The 24,091-nt window shown below is 41.7% G+C and overlaps 1 protein-coding gene across 1 annotated transcript in view; it reads right to left on the bottom strand.

Annotated features, from left to right (window-relative positions):
• The window catches only part of LOC308286160 (electrogenic aspartate/glutamate antiporter SLC25A12, mitochondrial-like), a gene marked incomplete at both ends in the record, with an annotated part of 74,880 nt that extends 52,402 nt beyond the window's left edge, over positions 1-22,478 (bottom strand). Inside the window, 2 exons of the mRNA XM_080727116.1 lie at positions 13,798-13,851; positions 22,404-22,478. Of these exons, the coding sequence (XP_080583242.1) occupies positions 13,798-13,851; positions 22,404-22,478 (129 nt within the window). The remainder of the gene's footprint in view (positions 1-13,797; positions 13,852-22,403) is intronic.
• Positions 22,479-24,091: the final 1,613 nt, after the last annotated feature.

Below are 24,091 nucleotides of genomic sequence, written 5' to 3'. Positions count from 1 at the left end.
AATTTTCCGACCCACGGTTCAAGAGTTACAGGCCGAAAGGTAAAGTGGACTGTTATAGCGCCACCATGAGGCCAACTGATGAAATTATTTTTTATTTAATCCTTGATATCATTATAAATCTCCTCTCCAAGTTTTGAAACTGTAGCCCCTATGGTTTGCGAGAAAAAAAATATTGAATGTGAGTTTTTGCGATTCCCATTATAAGTCAATGGGTAAAATTAATTCACGAATAAATTAATATCAATTAAACGATACAACTTTTCTCTTAGAAAAGTAATAGCACCCCATTCCCGGCCGAGCCGCACGTTTTGATGTATATATTGCGGCGGTGGCGTAAATCGTGCGGCACTTATTACGTGCCGAAATTTTGTGGGATCATTATTATTAAGTATGGCGGATTACAATAAGTGTTTTGCCATTGCATGGCAGGCACACTTAACTAGAAAAGAAAATTTCTAAGAAATTTTAAGTGTGCCTGCAGCTCGCTAAGTCTGTGCAACCTTGTGTAGCGGTTGGTGTTAGCATTAGCGTTATTAACATTAGCATTTTTTGCATAAACTTTAACATTATTGTTCTTCATATGACACCACCCACATGTCTGTACGACAAACGGTTCACGAGAAAACGGGTCACTTCCTGTTTGGTGAGGGGCACTTCCTGTTTGGCGAAATAGGCCCCAATTAAGTTTAAGGACTCTTAATCTTGTCATTTGACGCAACCCGCGTGTCTGTATGACAAACGGTTCACGAGATCAAGGGTCACTTCCTGTTTGGTGAGGGGCACTTCCTTGGCGAAATAGGCCCCAATTAAGGTCATGGACGATTAATGAATTAAAGCTGCAAGCAGCGATGACCGGGCCCTCGCAGCTCTACCCACGTCACAAGGCCAGCAGCCAATCAGAAACCAAACAGGAAGTCAGCCATTTCGACTAATTAGTGGCGTTTTGGCGCATTTTTGGCCGTTATCATGGGTCGCACTTTAACGAGTTTTTTGAGAAAAAAATGTTTTGTGAGAAAAAAAAAGTTTTGTGAGAAAAAAAAGTTTTTTGAGAAAAAAAAAAGTTTTTTGAGAAAAAAAAGTTTTTTGAGGAAAAAAAATTTTGAGAAAAAGAATGAGAAAAAAAATTTGAGAAAAAAAAATTTGAGAAAAAAAAATTTGAGAAAAAAACAATTTTGAGAAAAAAAAATTTGAGAAAAAAAAAATTTTTGAGAAATTTTTTTTTTGAGAAAATTCTTTTTTTGAGAAAAAACATTTGAGAAAAAAAAATTTGAGAAAAAAAAAATTTGAGAAAAAAAAAATTTGAGAAAAAAAAATTTTGAGAAAAAAAAAGTTTTGAGAAAAAAAGAATTTTTGAGAAAAAAAAATGTTTTGAGAAAAAAAAAATCTTTGAGAAAAAAAAAATTTGAGAAAAAAAACATTTTTGAGAAAAAAAAAATTTATGACACCAGCCGCGAGTCTGTACGACAAACGGTTCATGAGTTATAGAGGCACTTCCTGTTTGGTGAAGGGCACTTCCTGTTATAGAGGGGGCGGGGCTTAATCAATTACAGCTCATCCCTATGGGTCGGAAAAAGACCAAAGTTGTGTGAGCATTTTACATTTTTAAAAATGACGTTGCTAGGCAAAAGTATGGCAGAGTTATGTGGCGCCAAAGTTTCTGGGTTTTTTTTCGGAGTCCCCCATTCAAAGTCAATGGAGTTTTTGGGCGTCGTTTTTTGCGAATTACGTCGCAATGGTAACGCGGATCGGAAAGAAAAGTAATAGCACACCATTCCCGGCCGAGCCGCACGTTTTGATGTATATATTGCGGCGGTGGCGTAAATTGTGCGGCAGTTATTACCGCACCAAATTTGTGGGATCATTATTAAGTGTGCCTGCTATGCAATAGCAGAACACTTATTGTAATCCGCCATACTTAAGTCAGTCAGTCAGTAAGTAATGTTCTTGCAAATTTCTGCTCGTAATAACTGCCGCACAATTTACGCCACCGCCGCAATATATACATCAAAACGTGCGGCTCGGCCGGGAATGGTGTGCTATTACTTTTCTTTCCGATCCGCGTTACCATTGCGACGTAATTCGCAAAAAACGACGCCAAAAAACCCCATTCACTTAGAATGGGGGAAATTTCGGCACGTAATAACTGCCGCACGATTTACGCCACCCCCGCAATATACACATCAAAACGTGCGGCTCGGCCGGGAATGGTGTGCTATTACTTTTCTTTCCGATCCGCGATACGATTGCGATGTAATTCGCAAAAAACGACGCCCAAAAACCCCATTGACTTAGAATGGGGGACTCCGAAAAAAAAACAGAAACTTTGGCGCCACATAACTCTGCCATACTTTTGCCTAGCAACGTGATTTAAACTTTAAAATGCACACACAACTTTGGTCTTTTTCCGGCCAATAGGGATGAGCTGTAATTGATTAAGCCCCGCCCCCTCTGTAACAGGAAGTGCCTCTATAACTCATGAACCGTTTGTCGTACAGACTCGCGGCTGGTGTCATAATTTTTTTTTTCTCAAAATTTTTTTTTCTCAAAATTTTTTTTTCTCAATAATTTTTTTTTCTCAAAATTTTTTTTTTCTCAAAAATTTTTTTTTCTCAAATTTTTTTTTTCTCAAAATTTTTTTTTTCTCAAAAAATTTTTTTTCTCAAATTTTTTTTTTCTCAAATTTTTTTTTCTCAAAACATTTTTTTTCTCAAATTTTTTTTTCTCAATTTTTTTTTCTCATTTTTTTTTCTCAAATTTTTTTTTTCTCAAATTTTTTTTTTTCCTCAAAAAAATGTTTTTTTCTCAAAAAACTTTTTTTTTTCTCAAAAAACTTTTTTTTTCTCACAAAACTGTCGTTAAAGTGCGACCCGTGATAACGGCCAAAAATGCGCCAAAACGCCACTAATTAGTCGAAATGGCTGACTTCCTGTTTGGTTTCTGATTGGCTGCTGGCCTTGTGACGTGGGTAGAGCTGCGAGGGCCCGGTCATCGCTGCTTGCAGCTTTAATTCATTAATCGTCCATGACCTTAATTGGGGCCTATTTCGCCAAACAGGAAGTGCCCCTCACCAAACAGGAAGTGACCCTTGATCTCGTGAACCGTTTGTCATACAGACACGCGGGTTGCGTCAAATGACAAGATTAAGAGTCCTTAAACTTAATTGGGGCCTATTTCGCCAAACAGGAAGTGCCCCTCACCAAACAGGAAGTGACCCGTTTTCTCGTGAACCGTTTGTCGTACAGACATGTGGGTGGTGTCATATGAAGAACAATAATGTTAACGTTTATGCAAAAAAATGCTAATGTTAATAACGCTAATGCTAACACCAACCGCTACACAAGGTTGCACAGACTTAGCGAGCTGCAGGCACACTTAAAATTTCTTAGAAATTTTCTTTTCTAGTTATTATTATTATCATTAATTAAGTATGGCGGATTACAATAAGTGTTTTGCCATTGCGTTGCATGGCAGGCACACTTAATAAGTATGGCGGATTACAATAAGTTTTTTGCCATTGCATGGCAGGCACACTTAAATATTAGGACAAAATTTTCCATTCCGTTGTGTCAAGAAAAACGTGCAAAGATGAGGTGGGGAACGTAGACGATCCAAGGCAGTTATTTAACCCATTTAGGCCTGGGATTATTGAAATGCTTTAACCAGTGAAAAATAGCAGATCTACAAGCTCACAGCGCGGCACCGAGTGCCGTGCTGTGAGCTTGTAGATCTGCTATTTTTGAGAAAAAATAAAGCAAACGTTTGTAACTCAAATTTTGCTTCTGGGGGGTCCCTGGAACTAGATATTTTGAGATGCGGGTCCGTGGCCAAATAAATATCATTTTGGGGGTCCTTCACATGAAAAGGTTTGAGAACCACTGACATAGAAGTCTCTCAAGAACAGAGCTCCAGTTCAGTGAAAAGGACATTTTTGTCCCAACATTAAAATATTGTTGAGTTTCTGACATACAGACAGCCAATGGTTCCACAGTCTAGCCCATTTAGACATGAGAAAAAGTCAGTTTTCTGAAAAACCTAAAGCTTCGTACACACCGCCGGCGAATTGGCGAATAGCGAATTAGCGTATAATTCGCCTTTTGTTTAAAACCTTATAAAGTCAATGGAAGCATCCACACCAAACGCGAATTTAAAAAAAGCGAAAAGGCGTCTGTTTTTTATTCACCCTTGTGTTGAATTTAGCGAACATTCGCTGGTGAACTCCTCTCTCTCTCTGTATTAAATCAAGCTCACTCTATCCTACTTAAAGGGAGAGAGAGAGCATGGTCGAGGGACCTTCCCTTTGCATTGCTTTTCCGTGTCTCTCGTCTGTGTGGCTGCTTGGGGAAAGTACTCGAATGTCTACTGGTAAAAGCATGGTTTATGTATGTTTTATTGTTAATTGATATCTGCAAAAAGACTTATGTTTTAAAATAAATCGCTGGGTATTAAATACAATAGGATCCGAAATGTAGTGGAGTAGAAGGAAAGCACTGGGAATTGGACTCAAGTACAAATACCTAGAAGTACAGGCTACTCAAGTAAATGTACTTTTAATTACTTTACACCACTGCTGCTGCGAGCTGCCTGTCTGAGGGGGAACAGAGCGGAGGGGGAACGGTGAACGTGTGTTGTCTCTTCTGTGATGTGATGGGTTGTGTGCGCCGGTGAAGACTTCTATTCTTCTTTTTCTTTTTATTATTTAATAGGCTAACAACCACGACCAGGTCATCATCACTTGAGGATGTTGTTTCCATTGTTTTATTTGTTTCCCCGTCCGTTCTCCTCTCTCCTCTCTCTCCTTTCTTCTCCTCTCTCCTGTGGTTACAGGCAGATTATCACCCCCTCGTATTTAGGCGAATTAAGCGAATATTATACGCATATTCGCATCGCTTTTTGGTGTGTATGGAAAAGGGCGAATCGCGAATTCTTCGCCTTTTTGGTTCGCTTATTCACGTCGCTTTCGCTAATTCGCCGGTCTGGACAGAGCTTAAGTCAGGTTCTCAAACTTTTTTCATGTCAAGGACCCCCTAGAATTATATGTATTTGACCACGGACCCCCATCTGGAAATATTTAGTTCCAGGGAACAAGAGAAAGAAGGAATTGTGTTTACAAATGTCTGCTTTAAAAATATATACATACATTCAAAGATTTGCACACATTTTCAAGATTTTTCAAATGTAACAGATCAAATGTAGCGAGCAGAAGCTCGTAGTTCTGCTATTTGTGTAATAGTTAAAGCATGAAATAATGGTTTAAGTGGTGACACAGATATGCAGACCCCATCTAAATGGGCTAGATCATATGTGTCAAACACAAGGCCCGGGGGCCAAATCAGGCCTGTGAATGAATTATCTTCGGCCCTTGGGATGATATTTAATTACTATTAGAACCCGGCCCTCTGGTATATTGCACATGAAATGCCTGGGATTCGAACCAAGGTCTCCTGCAAGAAAGTCCAACATTTTAACCATCAGACCAAAGGGATATCCCTATGGACTGGGGGAGATATTAGACTTTTGATGCCATCAGGCTGAGGCAGTGAGTCACTATGCTACACACACCATAATACTACAAGTCCCACAATGCACTACCAGTCCGGCCCTCGACTTGAACCATTTTTTCTTTTATTTTGGCTCCCTGTGCATTTGAGTTTGACATCCCTGGGCGAGATGAAGCTGACAGAACGGTGTGAGGTTTGGTCCATTATGACAGTTATGGTGTCATTTACTGACTTCAAATAAACAACTACGCTCTAGAGCAGGGGTCTTCAGCATTTTCAGGCCAAGGACCACCTTTGCTGAGAGAGAGAGATATGAAGCAGGGACCCCCACAACCATATAGTGTAGATCAGGGGTTTTCAAAGTGGGTGACGGGGCACCCTGGGGTGCCATGACGGCAGTCCAGGGGTGCTGCAAGATAATCTGATAATATTTGGAATTTATTTTGGACTATCATTTTAAACTTGAGGTACAAAGTTATTTTCAGTCAGTTCTAACCAAAATGGCTGTTATCTCAACGTTTTCCTCACAACATAATCACTAAAATATCGTCACTGTCGGGCAGAAACCTCCAAGTTCTCCAAGTTTCAAATGTGTACGTCTTTTGGTAAAGCAAAGCCCTGCTTCATCATACAAGACTGTCGCACAAAACTAGTGAAAACAGCCGATCTACAAGCACACAACACCTCGCATTGCGAGGCGTTGTGTGCTTGTAGATCTGCTGTTTTCACTAGTTTAGTACATTTTATAGATGATAAATACAAAACGAACAGTTTTGGACATACAAGGTTTCCACCCGACAACGACGATATGCTATAAATATAAGGTGCTGGGAGTGAAAAGTATAATGTAGGGGTGCCTCGGATTAACTTTTTTGGTGCCATGATTTTTTCTCTTCAATGTCCCGCGATGCCATGGTCTCCATAGACTTCCATGTAATTTAAAGTGAACGGATCGTGCACGCCCATGCCTAGATGATGCACCACGTGTGTGCAGGCTGTTCAACACAGCTTTCAAACAAAAACATCCGCTTGGAAATCCGTTCAGGCATTCATGATTTATCAGCCATTATGTTTTCTTCAGATGTAAACAAACATGGCTGCCATGTTTGAAAGAATGGGTTGGTATGGGGGTTAAACATGCAATTTCGCGATCGCGATCATGACTAATACATTTCTGGAGGTCCAAAAAACATTTTTTGAAAAAAAAAAATTGAAAAAAAAGAAAGAAAAAAAAAATTGAAAAAACGGCCCAAACTCGGGAAACTCGGGGTTGGCACCATATGTGTTAAAAAAAATTACGGGGTGCCCTGAAAAAAAAAAAAAACGTTTGGGAACCACTGGTGTATACAACTGTGTTGCAATTTACACTGCGAGGCGTTGTGCGCTTGTAGATCTGCTATGTTTGGCTAATGTTCCACTCAGAATGGGGATGCTAGGGTTCAAAAGGTTAATGTAAATAAACATGATCCTATCACTCAAAGATTTGGTGGCCCCCCCTGTAGTAACCCTGAGGACCCCCTAGGGGTCCCTGGACCGCCTGTTGAAGAAAACAAGCCCAAATAAACAACTAGACCTCAGAAACAAGTAGATTGTGATGTCTGTTCTATTCTTGTCCTTGAGAACACCTCTAAACATGACATGAGTTTATCCTCCAACAGAAACATATAAATATTGAAAAATCTTTTCCAAACATGAGAAAATAAATACATCCAACAGATCTCCAAGCTGCGTTGTAAATCTATGTTGTGATTCCGTAGAGCAGCTTGTAGATCTGTTGTAGACAAGAGCTTGTAGATCTGTTGTAGACAAGAGCTTGTAAGCATTTCCTGGGATGAATGGAAACCATTATGACCCATTATGCAAACTAACTGTGATCAGGGTATTATGTAATACTGTAACTGTGATCAGGGTATTATGTAATACTGTAACTGTGATCAGGGTATTATGTAATACTGTAACTGTGATCAGGGTATTATGTAATACTGTAACTGTGATCAGGGTATTATGTAATACTGTAACTGTGATCAGGGTATTATGTAATACTGTAACTGTGATCAGGGTATTATGTAATACTGTAACTGTGATCAGGGTATTATGTAATACTGTAACTGTGATCAGGGTATTATGTAATACTGTAACTGTGATCAGGGTATTATGTAATACTGTAACTGTGATCAGGGTATTATGTAATACTGTAACTGTGATCAGGGTATTATGTAATACTGTAACTGTGATCAGGGTATTATGTAATACTGTAACTGTGATCAGGGTATTATGTAATACTGTAACTGTGATCAGGGTATTATGTAATACTGTAACTGTGATCAGGGTATTATGTAATACTGTAACTGTGATCAGGGTATTATGTAATACTGTAACTGTGATCAGGGTATTATGTAATACTGTAACTGTGATCAGGGTATTATGTAATACTGTAACTGTGATCAGGGTATTATGTAATACTGTAACTGTGATCAGGGTATTATGTAATACTGTAACTGTGATCAGGGTATTATGTAATACTGTAACTGTGATCAGGGTATTATGTAATACTGTAACTGTGATCAGGGTATTATGTAATACTGTAACTGTGATCAGGGTATTATGTAATACTGTAACTGTGATCAGGGTATTATGTAATACTGTAACTGTGATCAGGGTATTATGTAATACTGTAACTGTGATCAGGGTATTATGTAATACTGTAACTGTGATCAGGGTATTATGTAATACTGTAACTGTGATCAGGGTATTATTATGTAATACTGTAACTGCCACAGGTCTAAACACAACATGCTTGATCTCACACACACACATACACGCACACACACACACACACACACACACACATACACGCACACACACGCACACACTGGGGCGGCATAGCTCAGGGGTAGAGAAACCCTTATTAGAGCACGAAGGGTTCCCGAAGGGTTCCCAGTTCGAATCCAGGCTCCCCCTGAATTAATGTGGAAGAGTCCTTGGGCAAGACTCTGAACCCCACATTGCTCCCGGTGAGCAGGTTGGTGCCTTGCATGGTTTCCTCCACCACCGGTGTATGAATGTGTGTGTGTGAATGGGTGAATGTAATGCACAATCTATGTAAAGCGCCTTGGATAAAAGTGTTATATAAATGCACCATTTACCATTTACACACGCGCACACACAAGCACCCATTCGTGCTTTTACCACTTACGCAATATTGCCAAAATCAAAGCAATCGTCACCTCTCAAGACCTTGAGAAAATCTTTCTTACAGTTCCTCCAGCTAACCTCGTCACTAAGGGTGACCGGGCCTTAGCGGCAGTTGCCCCAAAACTCTGGGTTGAAGGTTTTACCCATTCAGAACGGGTACACATTATTGTGTATCATTATTTTATGCTTTATCTATTGAAAAATAGCAGATATACAAGCTCACAGCGCGGCACCGAGTGCCGCGCTGCGAGCTTGTAGATCTGCTATTTTTGAAACATGGTGAAAATTAGAATTTTGACCCGATTCTATAAGTGTCTTTTAGAATCCTGTCTTTTTGAAAAAAAACCTATACCCTATGTTTCTATGTCAGCAATCTGGCCAGCCATCATCAAAGAAAAGGTCCTTTTCACTCAACTGGAGCTCAGTTAGTCTGTTCTTGAGAGACTACTATGTCAGTGGTGCTCAAACCTTTGCATGTGAAGGACCCCCACACACACACATTTTCACAACTTTTTCGAAAATAGCAGATCTACAAGCTCGCAGTGCGGCACTCGGTGCCGCGCTGTGAGCTTGTAGATCTGCTATTTTTCTATGGTTAAAACATTCAGTAATCTCAGGCCTGGAAGACACTCTTAATTCGTCAGCATTTTGTTCATGAAGTGTTGTTCTTATATTTACTTTTATATGACCGACTTGTGGAGAATTGTTTCTTTTTGTTGATTTTATTCTTGTTGTGTTATTACTCCTATGTGCCTTATTTTAACTTGATTGTGTATACTTTTGTCCATTGTACAGCACTTCGAAAGGTGCTTTATAAATACAATCTTTTTTTTTTTATGTTTTTTATCCCACGATTTTTGCAACCCATTTTTCTCACCCAGTGACTACCCAACCTGTAGTCCTGGTTTCCGCTCTCCCCCTGCCGCGCCAGGGGACATTGGGGAGCACCCGGCTGGCTAGGGGGAGGTAGTATAGAAACCAGGACTACTGCATGTTTTTGTGTGAGGGCCTATGCCCAAGGAGACACAGGGAGAACATGCAAACTCACCACAGAAAGGCCCTATCGCCAACCCCACCTAGGGTGTGGGTGCTGATGACGCGGGTGGAGGAACATGCCCCCAGCGCCCACAGCTTCCCCTGGCGGGAATCGAACCCAGGACCTTCTAACTGTGAGGTGAAGTGCTAACCACTGCACCACCGTGCCCCTTTATAAATACAATTTACTTACCGGTACTTACTTACTTACACACACGTGCACACATGAGCACACACACACACACACACACACACACACAGTCACACACACACACTCGCACGTGTTTGTGCAGGTTTGAGCTATTCAGCGTCGCACACATTCCAAACAGCCTGACAACTGCTGACCGCCACGCAATGTCACAGCAGTTCTACACACACACACACACACACACACACACACACACACACACACACACACACACACACACACACACACACACACACACACACACACACACACACACACACACACACACACACACACACACACACACACACACACACACACACACACACACACAGACCAAAGTCACCTCCAACGTCTCATGCCATGTCATGATTACACACACACAGTAAAGTAACACTCCCTAAGGTAGAGTAGCGACCGCAGGGGGTACCAGCTAATTTGACTATTTAGACTCACCAAAGATTTTAGAAAAATCAACATATCAACATGTATACGTATGCATATGAGACATGGGAGAGTGTTTTCTGCAGGTCTTTCAGTCCGAGTGTATCAAAGGGTGCGTTCGGATATGCGCACCGGGTCTGGTTAGGGTTAGGGTTAGTTGTAGGCATAGTTTTACTGAGGTTAGGGTTAGGTAAATGGTAAATGGTGCATTTATATAGCGCTTTTAATCCAAAGCGCTTTACATAGATTGTGCATTACATTCACCCATTCACACACACATTCATACACCGGTGGCGGAGGAAGCCATGCAAGGCACCAACCTACTCACCGGGAGCAACTAGGGGTTCAGAGTCTTGCCCAAGGACCCTTCGACATTAACTCAGGGGGAGCCCGGATTCGAACTGGGAACCCTTCGGGATTTATACCCTTCGTGCTCTAATACCAGTTTCTCTACCCCTGAGCTATGCCGCCCGGGTTAGGTTTAGGCATAGTTTTACTGAGGTTAGGGTTAGGGTTAGGTTTAGGCATAGTTTTACTGAGGTTAGGGTTAGGGTTAGGTTTAGGCATAGTTTTACTGAGGTTAGGGTTAGGGTTAGGTTTAGGCATAGTTTTACTGAGGTTAGGGTTATGGTTAGGTTTAGGCATAGTTTTACTGAGGTTAGGGTTATGGTTAGGTTTAGGCATAGTTTTACTGAGGTTAGGATTATGGTTAGGTTTAGGCATAGTTTTACTGAGGTTAGGGTTATGGTTAGGTTTAGGCATAGTTTTACTGAGGTTAGGATTATGGTTAGGTTTAGGCATAGTTTTACTGAGGTTAGGGTTAGGGTTAGGGTTAGGCATAGTTTTACTGAGGTTAGGGTTAGGGTTAGGGTTAGGCATAGTTTTACTGAGGTTAGGGTTAGGGTTAGGTTTAGGTATAGTTTTACTGAGGTTAGGATTAGGGTTAGGTTTAGGCACTCACTACACTGAGCACACACCCGGTGCACATTTCCGAACGCACCCTTTGATACACTCTGACTGAAACACCTGCAGAAAACACTCTCCCTATGAGACAAGGTGGGGGCAGCCATTAATTGCGTGCAGGCGAGCAGACCGTAATTGCATGTAAAGGCTGTTCAAAGCTCAGTGAGGAGGAAAAGAGCAGAGCAGATCTGAACACTTTGAGACACTCAACCAAACTGATCAGTTTCAGGTGTGCTGGACATCAATGGAGCTGATTTAACTGAACAGGCTTAACACTGATTACAGGTGTAGTTACAACAAGCTGCCTTTAGGAGGTGTGAAAGAGCATAGTGTGGGTGTGACAGGCAAGGGTAACAGCTTAGTGTCATAGCTTAGCGTGACAGCGTGACACAACTGCTGCAGGTTTTAACATTAAACTGCTCCCTGCGGTCGCAATCAAAGAACAAGATTCCTGGGAAGAATCTCCACTGTTGTCAAACAAAGGTCCCTCAGGTCTCTTGCTGGGCATTCATTTAGTCCCTCTTTGACTACGCTTGGACCTCCTGGTACTGCAACACCAAAAAGCTACTAAAGACTAAACTCCAAACCTCCCAATACAAAGTGATTGGGCTACTTCTCCACCTGGGGTCATGACCCGTGTTTCTCCCACACATTTTGCTAGCTTTAAAGGGATATTTCACTTTCAAAAAAACGTTTGGTAATTTTAGCGTCTAATCAGGCTTTTATGAACACCCTGAACAGTTTTTAATTAGCTTGATTCAATATTTAGATATTTGATGTAAATGTTATCAGGACCTCCAGGCCCAGGGCCTCTCCCCATACACACCCATTGTAACGTCAAACTTCATTTTAACCATGATAAGATTCATTAAAAATACACATTATTTTTTTCCTGGTGACTCATAATACCCTCCTAATATGTGAGCAGGCCGTGTTTTTTCGATAACATTTTTCATTTATTTTTAATAATTATTTTTTTGTATTTCATTTTTTCTATTTTCCCAAATAATTATTAAAAATAAATGAAAAAAGTTATTGAAAAAAACGGCCTGCTCACGTATTAGGAGGGTAATATGAGTCACCAGAAGAAATAATGTGTGTTTTTAATGAATCTCTCATGGTTAAAATGGAGTTTGAAGTTACAATGGGTGTGTGTGTGGAGAGAGGCCCTTCCACTGCTCCCTGTTGAAAGTGGAATATCCCTTTAAGTTTTAAACAACTAAAAATGGAATGTACTTTCAAAATAGTCAACGCATATCTGCCCTCCATCCCCTCAGTAGCAGCATATCTGGAGGTAGTTATCACTTCTCCCTTAGACAGGCCAGAAGTGTGTTAGGGAAGCGGTCATATCTACCATGTGCAACTTCAAAGCCTACAAGCCAAACAGAAATGTAATTGTCAACGACAAAAACACAATTAAATCGTTAATCGCAATTATTTGAGTGACAATTAATCATCATGTAAAATATCATTTTACATAAAATGTCATAATAACAACAGTGGCTGCTAGGCGGAACATCGCCCGGCGTTTACGTTCAGGAGAGGAGACATCCAGAGCTTATCACAGCCCCCCCCCCCCCCCCCCGTTATCACCTTATCAACAACACCTGGCCTCCACCTGCCAGCTGTCACTTAGAATAAGTCATCTTTTGGGTGAAAAACTCCTTTAAATCCGTTCTCCGTTCTAGGGCGTTCCACTAACATGTGGAACGCCCTACCGAAGGCCTTAACCCATTTAGAAAGGGTATATTTTATGCTTTAACTATTGAAAAATAACAGATATACAAGCTCACAGTGTGGCACCGAGGGCCGCGCTGCGAGCTTGTAGATCTGCTATTTTTTGAAAAATCGTGAAGATTTGAATTGTTCTTGAGAGACTACTATGTCAGTGGTTCTCAAACCTTTTCATGTGAAGGACCCCCAAAATGATATGTATTTGGCCACGGACCCCCCATCTCAAAATATTTAGTTCCAGGGACCACCCAGAAGCAAAATTTGAGTTACAAACGTTCACTTAAAAAAAAGACATATATTCAAAGACTTTTCAAAAATAGCAGATCTACAAGCTCGCAGCGTGGCACTCGGTGCTCTCCTGCTATACCACTAACATGTGGAACGCCCTACAGAAGGCCTTAAAGGAGTCTAAATCCCTAACTTCCTTTAAAACCGCACTGAAAAAACACTTACAGGAGGCTGCTACTCAAAACTGGTCAAAAACCAGTAAGACTTCCTAATCGGGAGATAAGAGACTGTCAGGTCACATACACAAACTTTAGAAGGCAATGGTAGCCAATCAGGAGGGAGTATGGGAAATGGGACAGATCCATGTTGATGACATGACTGTAGAGATACTGTGTACCTGTACCTTTTCCTATGCAAACTGACAATAAATACTGTCTTCAATCAATCAATCAATTAATCAATCAATCAATCAAAGCCATTTCACGTGATTTGGACATATTATGATTGTCTTACCTTCTGGAAGATGGCTTTCAGCTCACTGGTGTCGCCTCGTTTAGTGGATTGAACCTTTGATCAAAACAAAAACACAACAGTTCATCAGTTACATGTTACCTTGTTCAGATACCATGGTCGATACTTCTATGTAGGGGTGGGCGATATGGTGATAATTATCGTTGAGACGATACAATGTCTCCACGATATGCCTTTTCAGAGGTATCGTATATATCGTGATACAATTGAGGGAGCCTTGTAAGAAATGCTGTTTAATCGTTAATACAGAGATTCATTGTAGAATTCAATTTAAACCTGCATTTTGGTCTAAATCAGTAGTTCTCAAACTTTAAAAAGTCAAGGTCTCCACTTAACTCTGACAGTATACAAATGAAACCATTTGGTTTCATTTGTATACTGTCAGGGTTACATACTTCAATGTAGACCTTCCAAAAGGAACCCAGAGTCTAGTTTATGTCAAGTAACTTGAAAAATAACCATAAAAACCAATGTGAAAGATTTAGCCCACAATATTTTCCCAAGCTGTATGACAATACATGATTTTATCACAATTCTTCACATAATTCTAACATTTAGGGTTAGAATTATGTGAAGAATTGTGATAAAATCATGTATTGTCATACAGCTTGGGAAAATATTGTGATATTGTATTTTTACACACACACACACACACACACACACACACACACACACACACACACACACACACACACACACACACACACACACACACACACACACACACACACACACACACACACACACACACACACACACACACACACACACACACAGGTCCTTTCTCAAAGTGGGTTCCTCAACTTTACATCCGTGGTTCTCTACCTTTTCAGCCTGTGACCCCCAAAATAATCATGTTTTAACTGGGGACCCCCCCCCCCCCCCCCCTGGGGACCCCCCCCCCCCCCCACCCTGACGAGCACTAAGAGTTGAGGCATTACATTTTGTACAACTCGGTTCTGTTGTGAAAATAGCAGATCTACAAGCTCACAACGCCTCGGCAGCGTTTCTGCCTCTAATATTTGTCAATTTGGACAATTTTTAATTTGTCATTTTAGAGGAGTTAAAAAGTCCTTAAATTGTCACTTTAGAAATGTGCAGATACCCTCTATACACTTAAAATGTATGTTGATTTTTTACTTTGTTTACTGATGAGCAAGAAAACAATGTTGCACATCAAGTTATTGATCTGGGGATGTTTTCTAAGTGCTGCAGTTTGGAAGCGCTCGTGGGAAGTCACTCAGTGGTCCTGTGTACCAGCTGGTTCTAAATGTCACATAATGCAGGAGGCAGCAACAAGCGCTTCCGAAGTTCAACACTGCTCGGACAGATAGTAGCTCATAACATGTCTACGCTGGGTTTTCATGAAACCAACACTTTGCAGATAGAAAGAGGATACTCCAAGCTTTCCATACAGCCCCAATAATGGTGAGTTGGACATCGTTTAATACAGTCAGATAGCAAAAAAAACTGTTTTGATGCATTGGCTGCCTATGGGAGGTATTGCAACCCTAGATTCAACCAATTTAAAAATAAATCTAGTGTTGCAATCTGCGGCTATAGCGTAGTGCAAGAGGGGTCCAAAGTTTTTTCAAAGGGGGCCACATTAGAAAATATTAAAACACCCAATGGCCGTCTACATCTCCTGACAAAATGTACTTTCTGTCAGACCATAACAAAGACTCATGCATCACATTTAAATGATTGTATTTAACTGTCATCATCAATATTTAATATCAATGGTCTTTTAGTCAGGAGTCGGAGTGTGCTCTGAACAAACCCACATACTGTAAACCAGGGGTCTTCAACGTTTTCAGGGCAAGGACCCCTTAGTTGAGAGAGAGATGAAGCAGGGACCCCTTAGTTGAGAGAGAGATGAAGCAGGGACCCCTTAGTTGAGAGAGAGATGAAGCAGGGACCCCTTAGTTGAGAGAGATGAAGCAGGGACCCCTTAGTTGAGAGAGAGATGAAGCAGGGACCCCTTAGTTGAGAGAGAGATGAAGCAGGGACCCCTTAGCTGAGAGAGAGATGAAGCAGGGACCCCCACAACCTGTTCATAGATTCCATGTAGTTTCATTGTTTGACAGCACAATCATCAGTGTATTTTGGATTCATGTCAATTTGTGTTTTCAGATATTTAACCACTTGAACCGTCAATACTTAATAAACTTGACCTTTCACTCTGTACTTAGTCTGCTCTTTTTCCCCTCTACACCAAACCTCTTTGCCAAAAATAGCCGATCTACAAGCTCACAACGCCTCGCGATTGTGAGCTTGTAGATCTGCTATTTTTGGCTAAAGTTCTCAGAATATGGACACTAGGGTTCAAGTGGTTAAGTTTCTATCACTCAAAGATTTGAAGGACCCCCTGTAGTAACTCTGAGGACCCCCTGGGGGTCCCAGCCCCCCTGTTGAAGACCCCTGCTGTAAACTAATGTATCACAGGAAAACAATGACTCTAGCATCTGGCTAAACTAAATGATATACAGTAGCCCAGGGGTCTTCAACAGGGGGTCCGGGACCCCTAGGGGGTCCTCAGAGTTACTACAGGGGGTCCTCCAGATCCTTGTTAACATGAATCCAACATAGACTGATGACAGTCAAACAAGTCTATGAATCTTTCTATGAAATGCATGAAAATCTGCATCACACATTTATACAATATGTAGAGGGGGTCCCTGCTTCATCTCTCTCTCAGCTAAGGGGGTCCCTGCTTCATCTCTCTCTCAGCTAAGGGGGTCCCTGCTTCATCTCTCTCTCAGCTAAGGGGGTCCCTGCTTCATCTCTCTCTCAGCTAAGGGGTCCCTACTTCATCTCTCTCTCAGCTAAGGGGTCCCTGCTTCATCTCTCTCTCAGCTAAGGGGGTCCCTGCTTCATCTCTCTCTCAGCTAAGGGGTCCCTGCTTCATCTCTCTCAGCTAAGGGGTCCCTGCTTCATCTCTCTCTCAGCTAAGGGGGTCACTGCTTCATCTCTCTCTCAGCTAAGGGGGTCCCTGCTTCATCTCTCTCTCAGCTAAGGGGGTCCCTGCTTCATCTCTCTCTCAGCTAAGGGGTCCCTGCTTCATCTCTCTCAGCTAAGGGGTCCCTGCTTCATCTCTCTCAGCTAAGGGGTCCTGCTTCATCTCTCTCTCAGCTAAGGGGTCCCTGCTTCATCTCTCTCAGCTAAGGGGTCCCTGCTTCATCTCTCTCTCAGCTAAGGGGTCCCTGCTTCATCTCTCTCAGCTAAGGGGTCCCTGCTTCATCTCTCTCAGCTAAGGGGTCCTGCTTCATCTCTCTCTCAGCTAAGGGGTCCCTGCTTCATCTCTCTCAGCTAAGGGGTCCTGCTTCATCTCTCTCTCAGCTAAGGGGTCCCTGCTTCATCTCTCTCAGCTAAGGGGTTCCTGCTTCATCTCTCTCTCAACTAAGGGGTCCCTGCTTCATCTCTCTCAGCTAAGGGGTCCCTGCTTCATCTCTCTCTCAGCTAAGGGGTCCCTGCTTCATCTCTCTCTCAGCTAAGGGGTCCCTGCTTCATCTCTCTCTCAGCTAAGGGGTCCCTGCTTCATCTCTCTCTCAGCTAAGGGGTCCCTGCTTCATCTCTCTCTCAGCTAAGGGGTCCCTGCTTCATCTCTCTCTCAGCTAAGGGGTCCCTGCTTCATCTCTCTCTCAGCTAAGGGGTCCTTGGCTTGAAAACGTTGAAGACCCCTGCAGTAGCCTATTGGTAATAATCTATACATTGAAACTATTGCAGGAAAACAATGAAGCTAGCATCTGTGTAAACAACATGCTATCTGAACAACAATGATCCTAGCATCTGTTTTACACTGATGCTAGGTTCATTGTTTTCCTGTTTACATTCTAAACAACCTAGTCTCGCGTGGCCAGACTGTTGCCTCCGCGATTTGGTCAAATGCTCCCAGCATACAGTCTGGTAAAGGGAAATAGAAACGATGAGTGCGAGATGAAGCGGAAGTGAAGCCCCCTCGTCACTTCCGTTTCAGTCTCACATCACACATTATTTATCATTATATAAATAAAAATCATATAAGCATGTTTAGCTTGCTGCTTAGCAGAAATGACATTTTAAAATATATTTTCTTGAACGGTAATGCCCGTTTCCATTACTCGCTGTTCGGGAGCTGCTGTTCCAGACTCTATATAGCATTCAGAGATTGTGGAATAGTTGTCTGGCTACGCAAGACTACCTTAACTGTTACCCTGGAAAACAGATTGTCTGGCTACGCGAGACTATAAACAACATAACAGTGAAGCTAAACATGACAACATTGTGGTGATCAATAAAGTAAACAAACAATCATGTTTCTCCTTCCAAACACAACTTTCACAACAACAGACATCAGGATCACAGCTGATCTACAAGTCCTCAGCATCCATGACTTGTAGATCAGCTCTGTTCAGACCCAGGCAAAACACACAGCATAACCTGCATCTAACTAGTTGTTTAACTAACACACACACACACACACACACACACACACACACACACACACACACACACACACACACACACACACACACACACACACACACACACACACACACACACACACACACACACACACACACACACACACACACACACACACACACACACACACGCATCTGAATAGTTAGCCGCAAATTGCAACACTAGATTACATTTTAAGCCAATGCATCAAAACAGTTTGTTGCTATCTGATTGGATAAAACAATTTCAAACCAATATTGCAGCTCTATGGAAAGCTTAGAGTATCCTCTTTCTATCTGCAAAGTGTTTGTTTCAGAAAAATCCACCGTAGACATGTTATGACTTATGAGCTACTATCTGTCAAGAAATCTGAGCAGACATGGTTTATTTTCTAAGTGTTGAACTTTGGAAGCGCTCGTCTTCTATAACACCATGTCCCGCTGCCTCCTGCATTATGTGACATTTAGAACCAGCTGGTACACAGGACCGCTGAGTGACTTCCCACGAGCGCTTCTAAACTCCAGCACTTAAAAATAATCACCTGAACTGAATTTCTTGACAGATAGTAGCTCATAACATGTCTACGCTGGATTTTTCTGAAACAAACACTTTGCAGATAGAAAGAGGATACTCCAAGCTTTCCATAGAGCCCCAATATTGGTGAGTTTGACGTTGTTTAACACAATCAGATAGCAAAAAACTGTTGTGATCCATTGGTTGCCTATGGGAGGTATTTGCAACCATAGATTCTTCCGATTAAAATAAAATCTAGAGTTGCAATTTGCAGCTACTGAATAGTTAACTGGTTCTCCTCTAGCAACACGCACGCACGCGCACGCGCACGCACACATACGCACACACACGCACACGCGCGCGCACACACACACACACACACACACACACACACACACACACAGCTAAATGCTACACTACAATGACATGAGACACCAACCCGTTGCGTGCTGATGACATCACAACAACAACAATAAAACAAAGGTGACACAATGACAAGAAGACAGAGAGAGAGAAAGACACGAGAAGAACGTTTTAAAAACATCATGTAAATCACAATAAGCACATAGTAACATAATAAACATGACAGACAGACAGAACAGAGTTACTATTGTTGTTATGATTAGCCTATATCGATCCTAGCCTCGGATCAAAACCATGATAGACCGATTTTTGACATGATTTTTATATTTAATATTTAAGGTCAAAATCGACCAAAACACACATGGTGAAGCTGATGATCTTACAGATCTAAAACAGCTGCTAATATGGAGGTTATTCCACATCACACACAGAACATGCATACAGTGTAGCTTGTCCACTAGAAGGCTTGTAGATCGGATGATGCTAAAACATAACCTCCATATATTACAGAACATGGATATATACATCAGCGTTTTAGCACCACACACGCACACGCGCGCGCGCGCACACACACACACACACACACACACACACACACACACACACACACACACAGTAAAGATCCGCCAACCCACAGCTGTAATGTGGATGTTAGCATCATCACCTGATCTACAAGACTACTTCAGATGGACACAACACAACACAATGTATCCATGTCGTCCTGATCGATCTACAAGCCCTCTGACAGATGATGGATACAACACAATGTATCCACCAGAAGAACGCAGAGAGACTCAAACAGATGTAAGGGTTATTAGCATCATCTGATCTATACAATGTATCCATGTCGTCCTGATCGATCTACAAGCCCTCTGACAGATGATGGATACAACACAATGTATCCACCAGAAGAACGCAGAGAGACTCAAACAGATGTAAGGGTTATTAGCATCATCTGATCTATACAATGTATCCATGTCGTCCTGATCGATCTACAAGCCCTCTGACAGATGATGGATACAACATGAATGTATCCACCAGAAGAACGCAGAGAGACTCAAACAGATGTAAGGGTTATTAGCATCATCTGATCTATACAATGTATCCATGTTCTGATGGGAGACAGTACATGGATACATTGTATACAGATCAGATGTGGCCAGCATCAGCTGGTAACACCACGCACACACACACACAGAGAGACAGAGAGAGGTGTTATAAAGTGTCACAAACAGAGAATAAATACATAAATAAAGATCATTAATAAAATAATAAGTAGAAGATGTAATCATCAAGTCACCTTGACCGCCATGCTGCTTGTGACGTCACGGACAGCTGTGCGCACGCGCCGCGGCCGCTGTGACAAAAAGAGAGAGAATAATGGAGAGAGAGAGGGGGGTGACGTCACACATCACGTCACATGGCTGGAGGGAGGGAGGGAGGAGTTTGGAATCTTCCATTTAGAAATATCTTCTCAGTGATAAAGTCTGTTAAAATCATAAGTTCATAACATTACATTACATAACATAGAGTCACTGTGTCCTCCAGTTCAACAGTACATCTGTGTGATCTGTTGTTCATTGTGTGAATTGATTGTACCAAGAAGAGACAATGCAGCTCTGCTCCACAGCGTTAAATCTGCTCAATGTACATTTCTATTGACCAGATCTGTAGAGGGCGCTGTGGAGTTGCTAAAATGACAGTTGAAATGTCATCTTTTTGTGTCATAAAGTGTATTCTAGATGTGAGGTGTGTGGGGGGGGGGAAGGGGGGGGGGTCAGAGTGTTGCCACTGAGGAAAGCAGGCTTTCACCTTCATAAAACACTCTTTGTTTTGGTGAGCAGAGAAAGTGTGTTTGTTATTTTTACTACAGAAGAGAGGCTGAGCAGAGTCTCCTGCAGGGCAGAGGATCGTCAGTGACATAGTGACGTCATAGTGACATAGTGACGTCATAGTGACATAGAGTTAATGAGAACTCATTCTAACGCTATGGACTTTTGGAAGGATGTAACTTTAATCTCAGCATATTGGTGACAATGTTGACTTTTGTCTGAACGGCAGAATGTACTGTTTGGCTTTGATTGTAATAAGAAAGAGAAATGAGGTAGCCTATTCATAATTCATTTGATAATAATTCTAAAATGTCATAAATCTAAATGTAGTCATTCCAACAAGTCATCGTTTAGTATGCTTCAGAGTGAAGCCAGGCAGTAGACCTACATTAAAGCAACTCGAAGAAGGCGGAAAACACAATTATTTTGTGTTCACTTTTTAACGTTTTTTCTTTTTTTAAGTAATTCCCCTGCCATGGCTCTGATGGGTTAGGGTTAGGGGTAGTATTTGTATTGATGTGTTGAATTCTTCGTTTGTGTGTGTGTGTGTGTGTGTGTGTGTGTGTGTGTGTGTGTGTGTGTGTGTGTGTGTTTGTGTGTGTGTGTGTGTGTGTGTGTGTGTGTGTGTGTGTGTGTGTGTGTGTGTGTGTGTGTGTATGCGCGCGCGCGCGTGTGTGTGTGTGTGTGTGTGTGTGTGTGTGTGTGTGTGTGTGTGTGAGAGAGAGAGAGAAACCTAGTTGTTGGACAATGGATTCATATGGTCAGACAATGAAACAACTAAAGCCAATGGGACCGCAGTGAAAAATAAATGGTGCAGGAAAAGATCAAACACAGATCTGTTCAGAAGGATCTGTTTGCTACGAAAGCAAAGGAGGGCAGAACTGGACAATAAACCCTTCAGAGAAAGTGTTTGAAAGTCCAAAAATAAATCAGTTACAGTAGAAACCCTTGGTCCACATCCACCATCAGACCTTGGTATTTTGTTATGGTTAATATCATCCTTTTATCAATTCATATTGATTGTTAGATATGAATTATGATACATAATTATATGATTAATTTATTAGGTTATATTATGTGAACTACTGTCTGAACTTACAGTATAGGAGACCATGTTTTGGTGGTACTGTAAGTTCAGGTTAGTGTAAAGTTACTAGGACCTTATGTGTCTCTGTCTTCTTGTTATGATAATGGGAATGAATCAATGAGTCCCACGATCTAACTGTCATAATCTGTATTCCTTATATTCTGTATGTTAACTTCCATCTGTGAAAGAGAGAATTACCAAGCTGCCACTAGGATGGTGCTCACTGTTTTGTCTCTTTAATTTATTGATTGTCCTTTGGCTCGTCTCTGTCTTATTTTGGTTATGGATTTATCCATATCCATATTTATTTAACTTATTATTTACGCTTATTCCATTATAAATCTGCTCACCTTAAAGTTAGGACTCATTGCATGGAAGTAGTCGTGACACTGCATTCCTTTAAATCCTGCCATGCTCTTTATCATTGTCTAATCACTGGTCATGTACTCATCATGTAGCCTACAGTACATGACCTTTCTATTTCCATTGTTAAACATATCTTACATCACAACTCTGCGACTCTGAGACTTTCTCATCGTGATAGAAGATTTATCATCAAGATATCACAACCATACAGTGGAAAAAAACACAACTGTTGAAGCTACCGTAACAAAAAAATACTTTTGGATTGAACTCAGGGACGTGCTGGCCATTGGGAAAAGCGGGAAAACCGAACGGCCGGTTCATTCCCGGCCGATCCAGGCTGGCCATTAGGAAAGAAATATAATAAATAAAATGTCGGCCTTCGTTCCATTTTGGGGGCTGGGCGGCCAACAAAGTAAATCGTCACTATCGGGCAGAAACCTCGTATCTCCAAGTTTCAAATGTATATATTTTTTTTTTCGCAAAGCAAAGCCCTGCTTCATCATACAAGGCCGTTGCACAAAAGTAGTGAAAACAGCAGATCTACAAGCACACAACGCCTCGCACCGCGAGGCGTTGTGTGCTTGTAGATCGGCTGTTTTCACTAGTTTAAATCATTTTTAAAATGATAAATACAAAACAAACGGTTTTGGACATATTTCCAGGGCCTCTCCAACTCTTTTTCCCGGGCTGAATCAGAGGCCCAGCACGTCCCTGATTGAACTGGAAGGTGGAACTGGTAGAGCTTGATCTCCTCCTCTCCTCAGCTCACCTCTGACAAGCCAGCGATCTCTACAACCAGTAAGACTCCCTGATCGGGAGATAAGCGACCGTCAGGTCGCAGCGTGATTTGAGAGCAAAATGTGTAGGAGCAGTGTCCAAAAAGGTGTTTGGAAAAATCGTCCTGATGGTGGCGCTGTATGGGAGAGATCCATGTTGATGACACACACATTCATTACATTCACCCATTCACACAGACATTCATTACATTCACCCATTCACACACACATTCATTACATTCACCCATTCACACAGACATTCATTACATTCACCCATTCACACACACATTCATACAGTGATGTCAGAGGAAACCATGCTTGGCACCAACCTGCTCATCAGGAGCAGTTAGGGGTTCAGAGTCTTGCTCAAGGACTCTTCAACACTAACTCTGGGGGAGCCTGGGATCGAACCGGGAACCCTCTGTGTTCTAACGACGGTTTCTCTACCCCTGCAGCCCCTGTTATCAGTGCAGTGACCTTTATGAGCGTGGAGAGGTGTTGTTATCAGTGATAACACGGTGACCCATATCTACAGCTACTGCACTTGGCACCACTCCACTGTCATCAGAGTAATGTTTAACCCAGTCATGCAGGGGTTGGTGTCCCGTAGAGAACAGTGTCCTCCCAGTCATGCAGGGGTTGGTGTCCCGTAGAAAACAGTGTCCTCTGTAGCACACCTTTAATAAGTGTTGATGCAGAACCTTTTAGAATGGGTCACCAGATTCCCTGGCACACTGAAACCTGCATGACACCACGCTCATTTAACACCTTCAACACAGGCTCTCTGTGTGATAGAAATACATGAATAGAAACTATTCTAAAGAATTCCCAAACATAAAAAACATAAAATTAAATGTGCTTAAAGGACAACTTTTTTTTACAACAAGGGTAATTAA

The sequence above is a fragment of the Nannobrachium achirus genome, assembly GCF_963921795.1.
Source record: "Nannobrachium achirus genome assembly, chromosome: 5".
In the NCBI taxonomy this organism is placed as follows: Eukaryota; Metazoa; Chordata; class Actinopteri; order Myctophiformes; family Myctophidae; genus Nannobrachium; species Nannobrachium achirus.
This window is presented reverse-complemented; position numbering and strand designations above follow the sequence as displayed.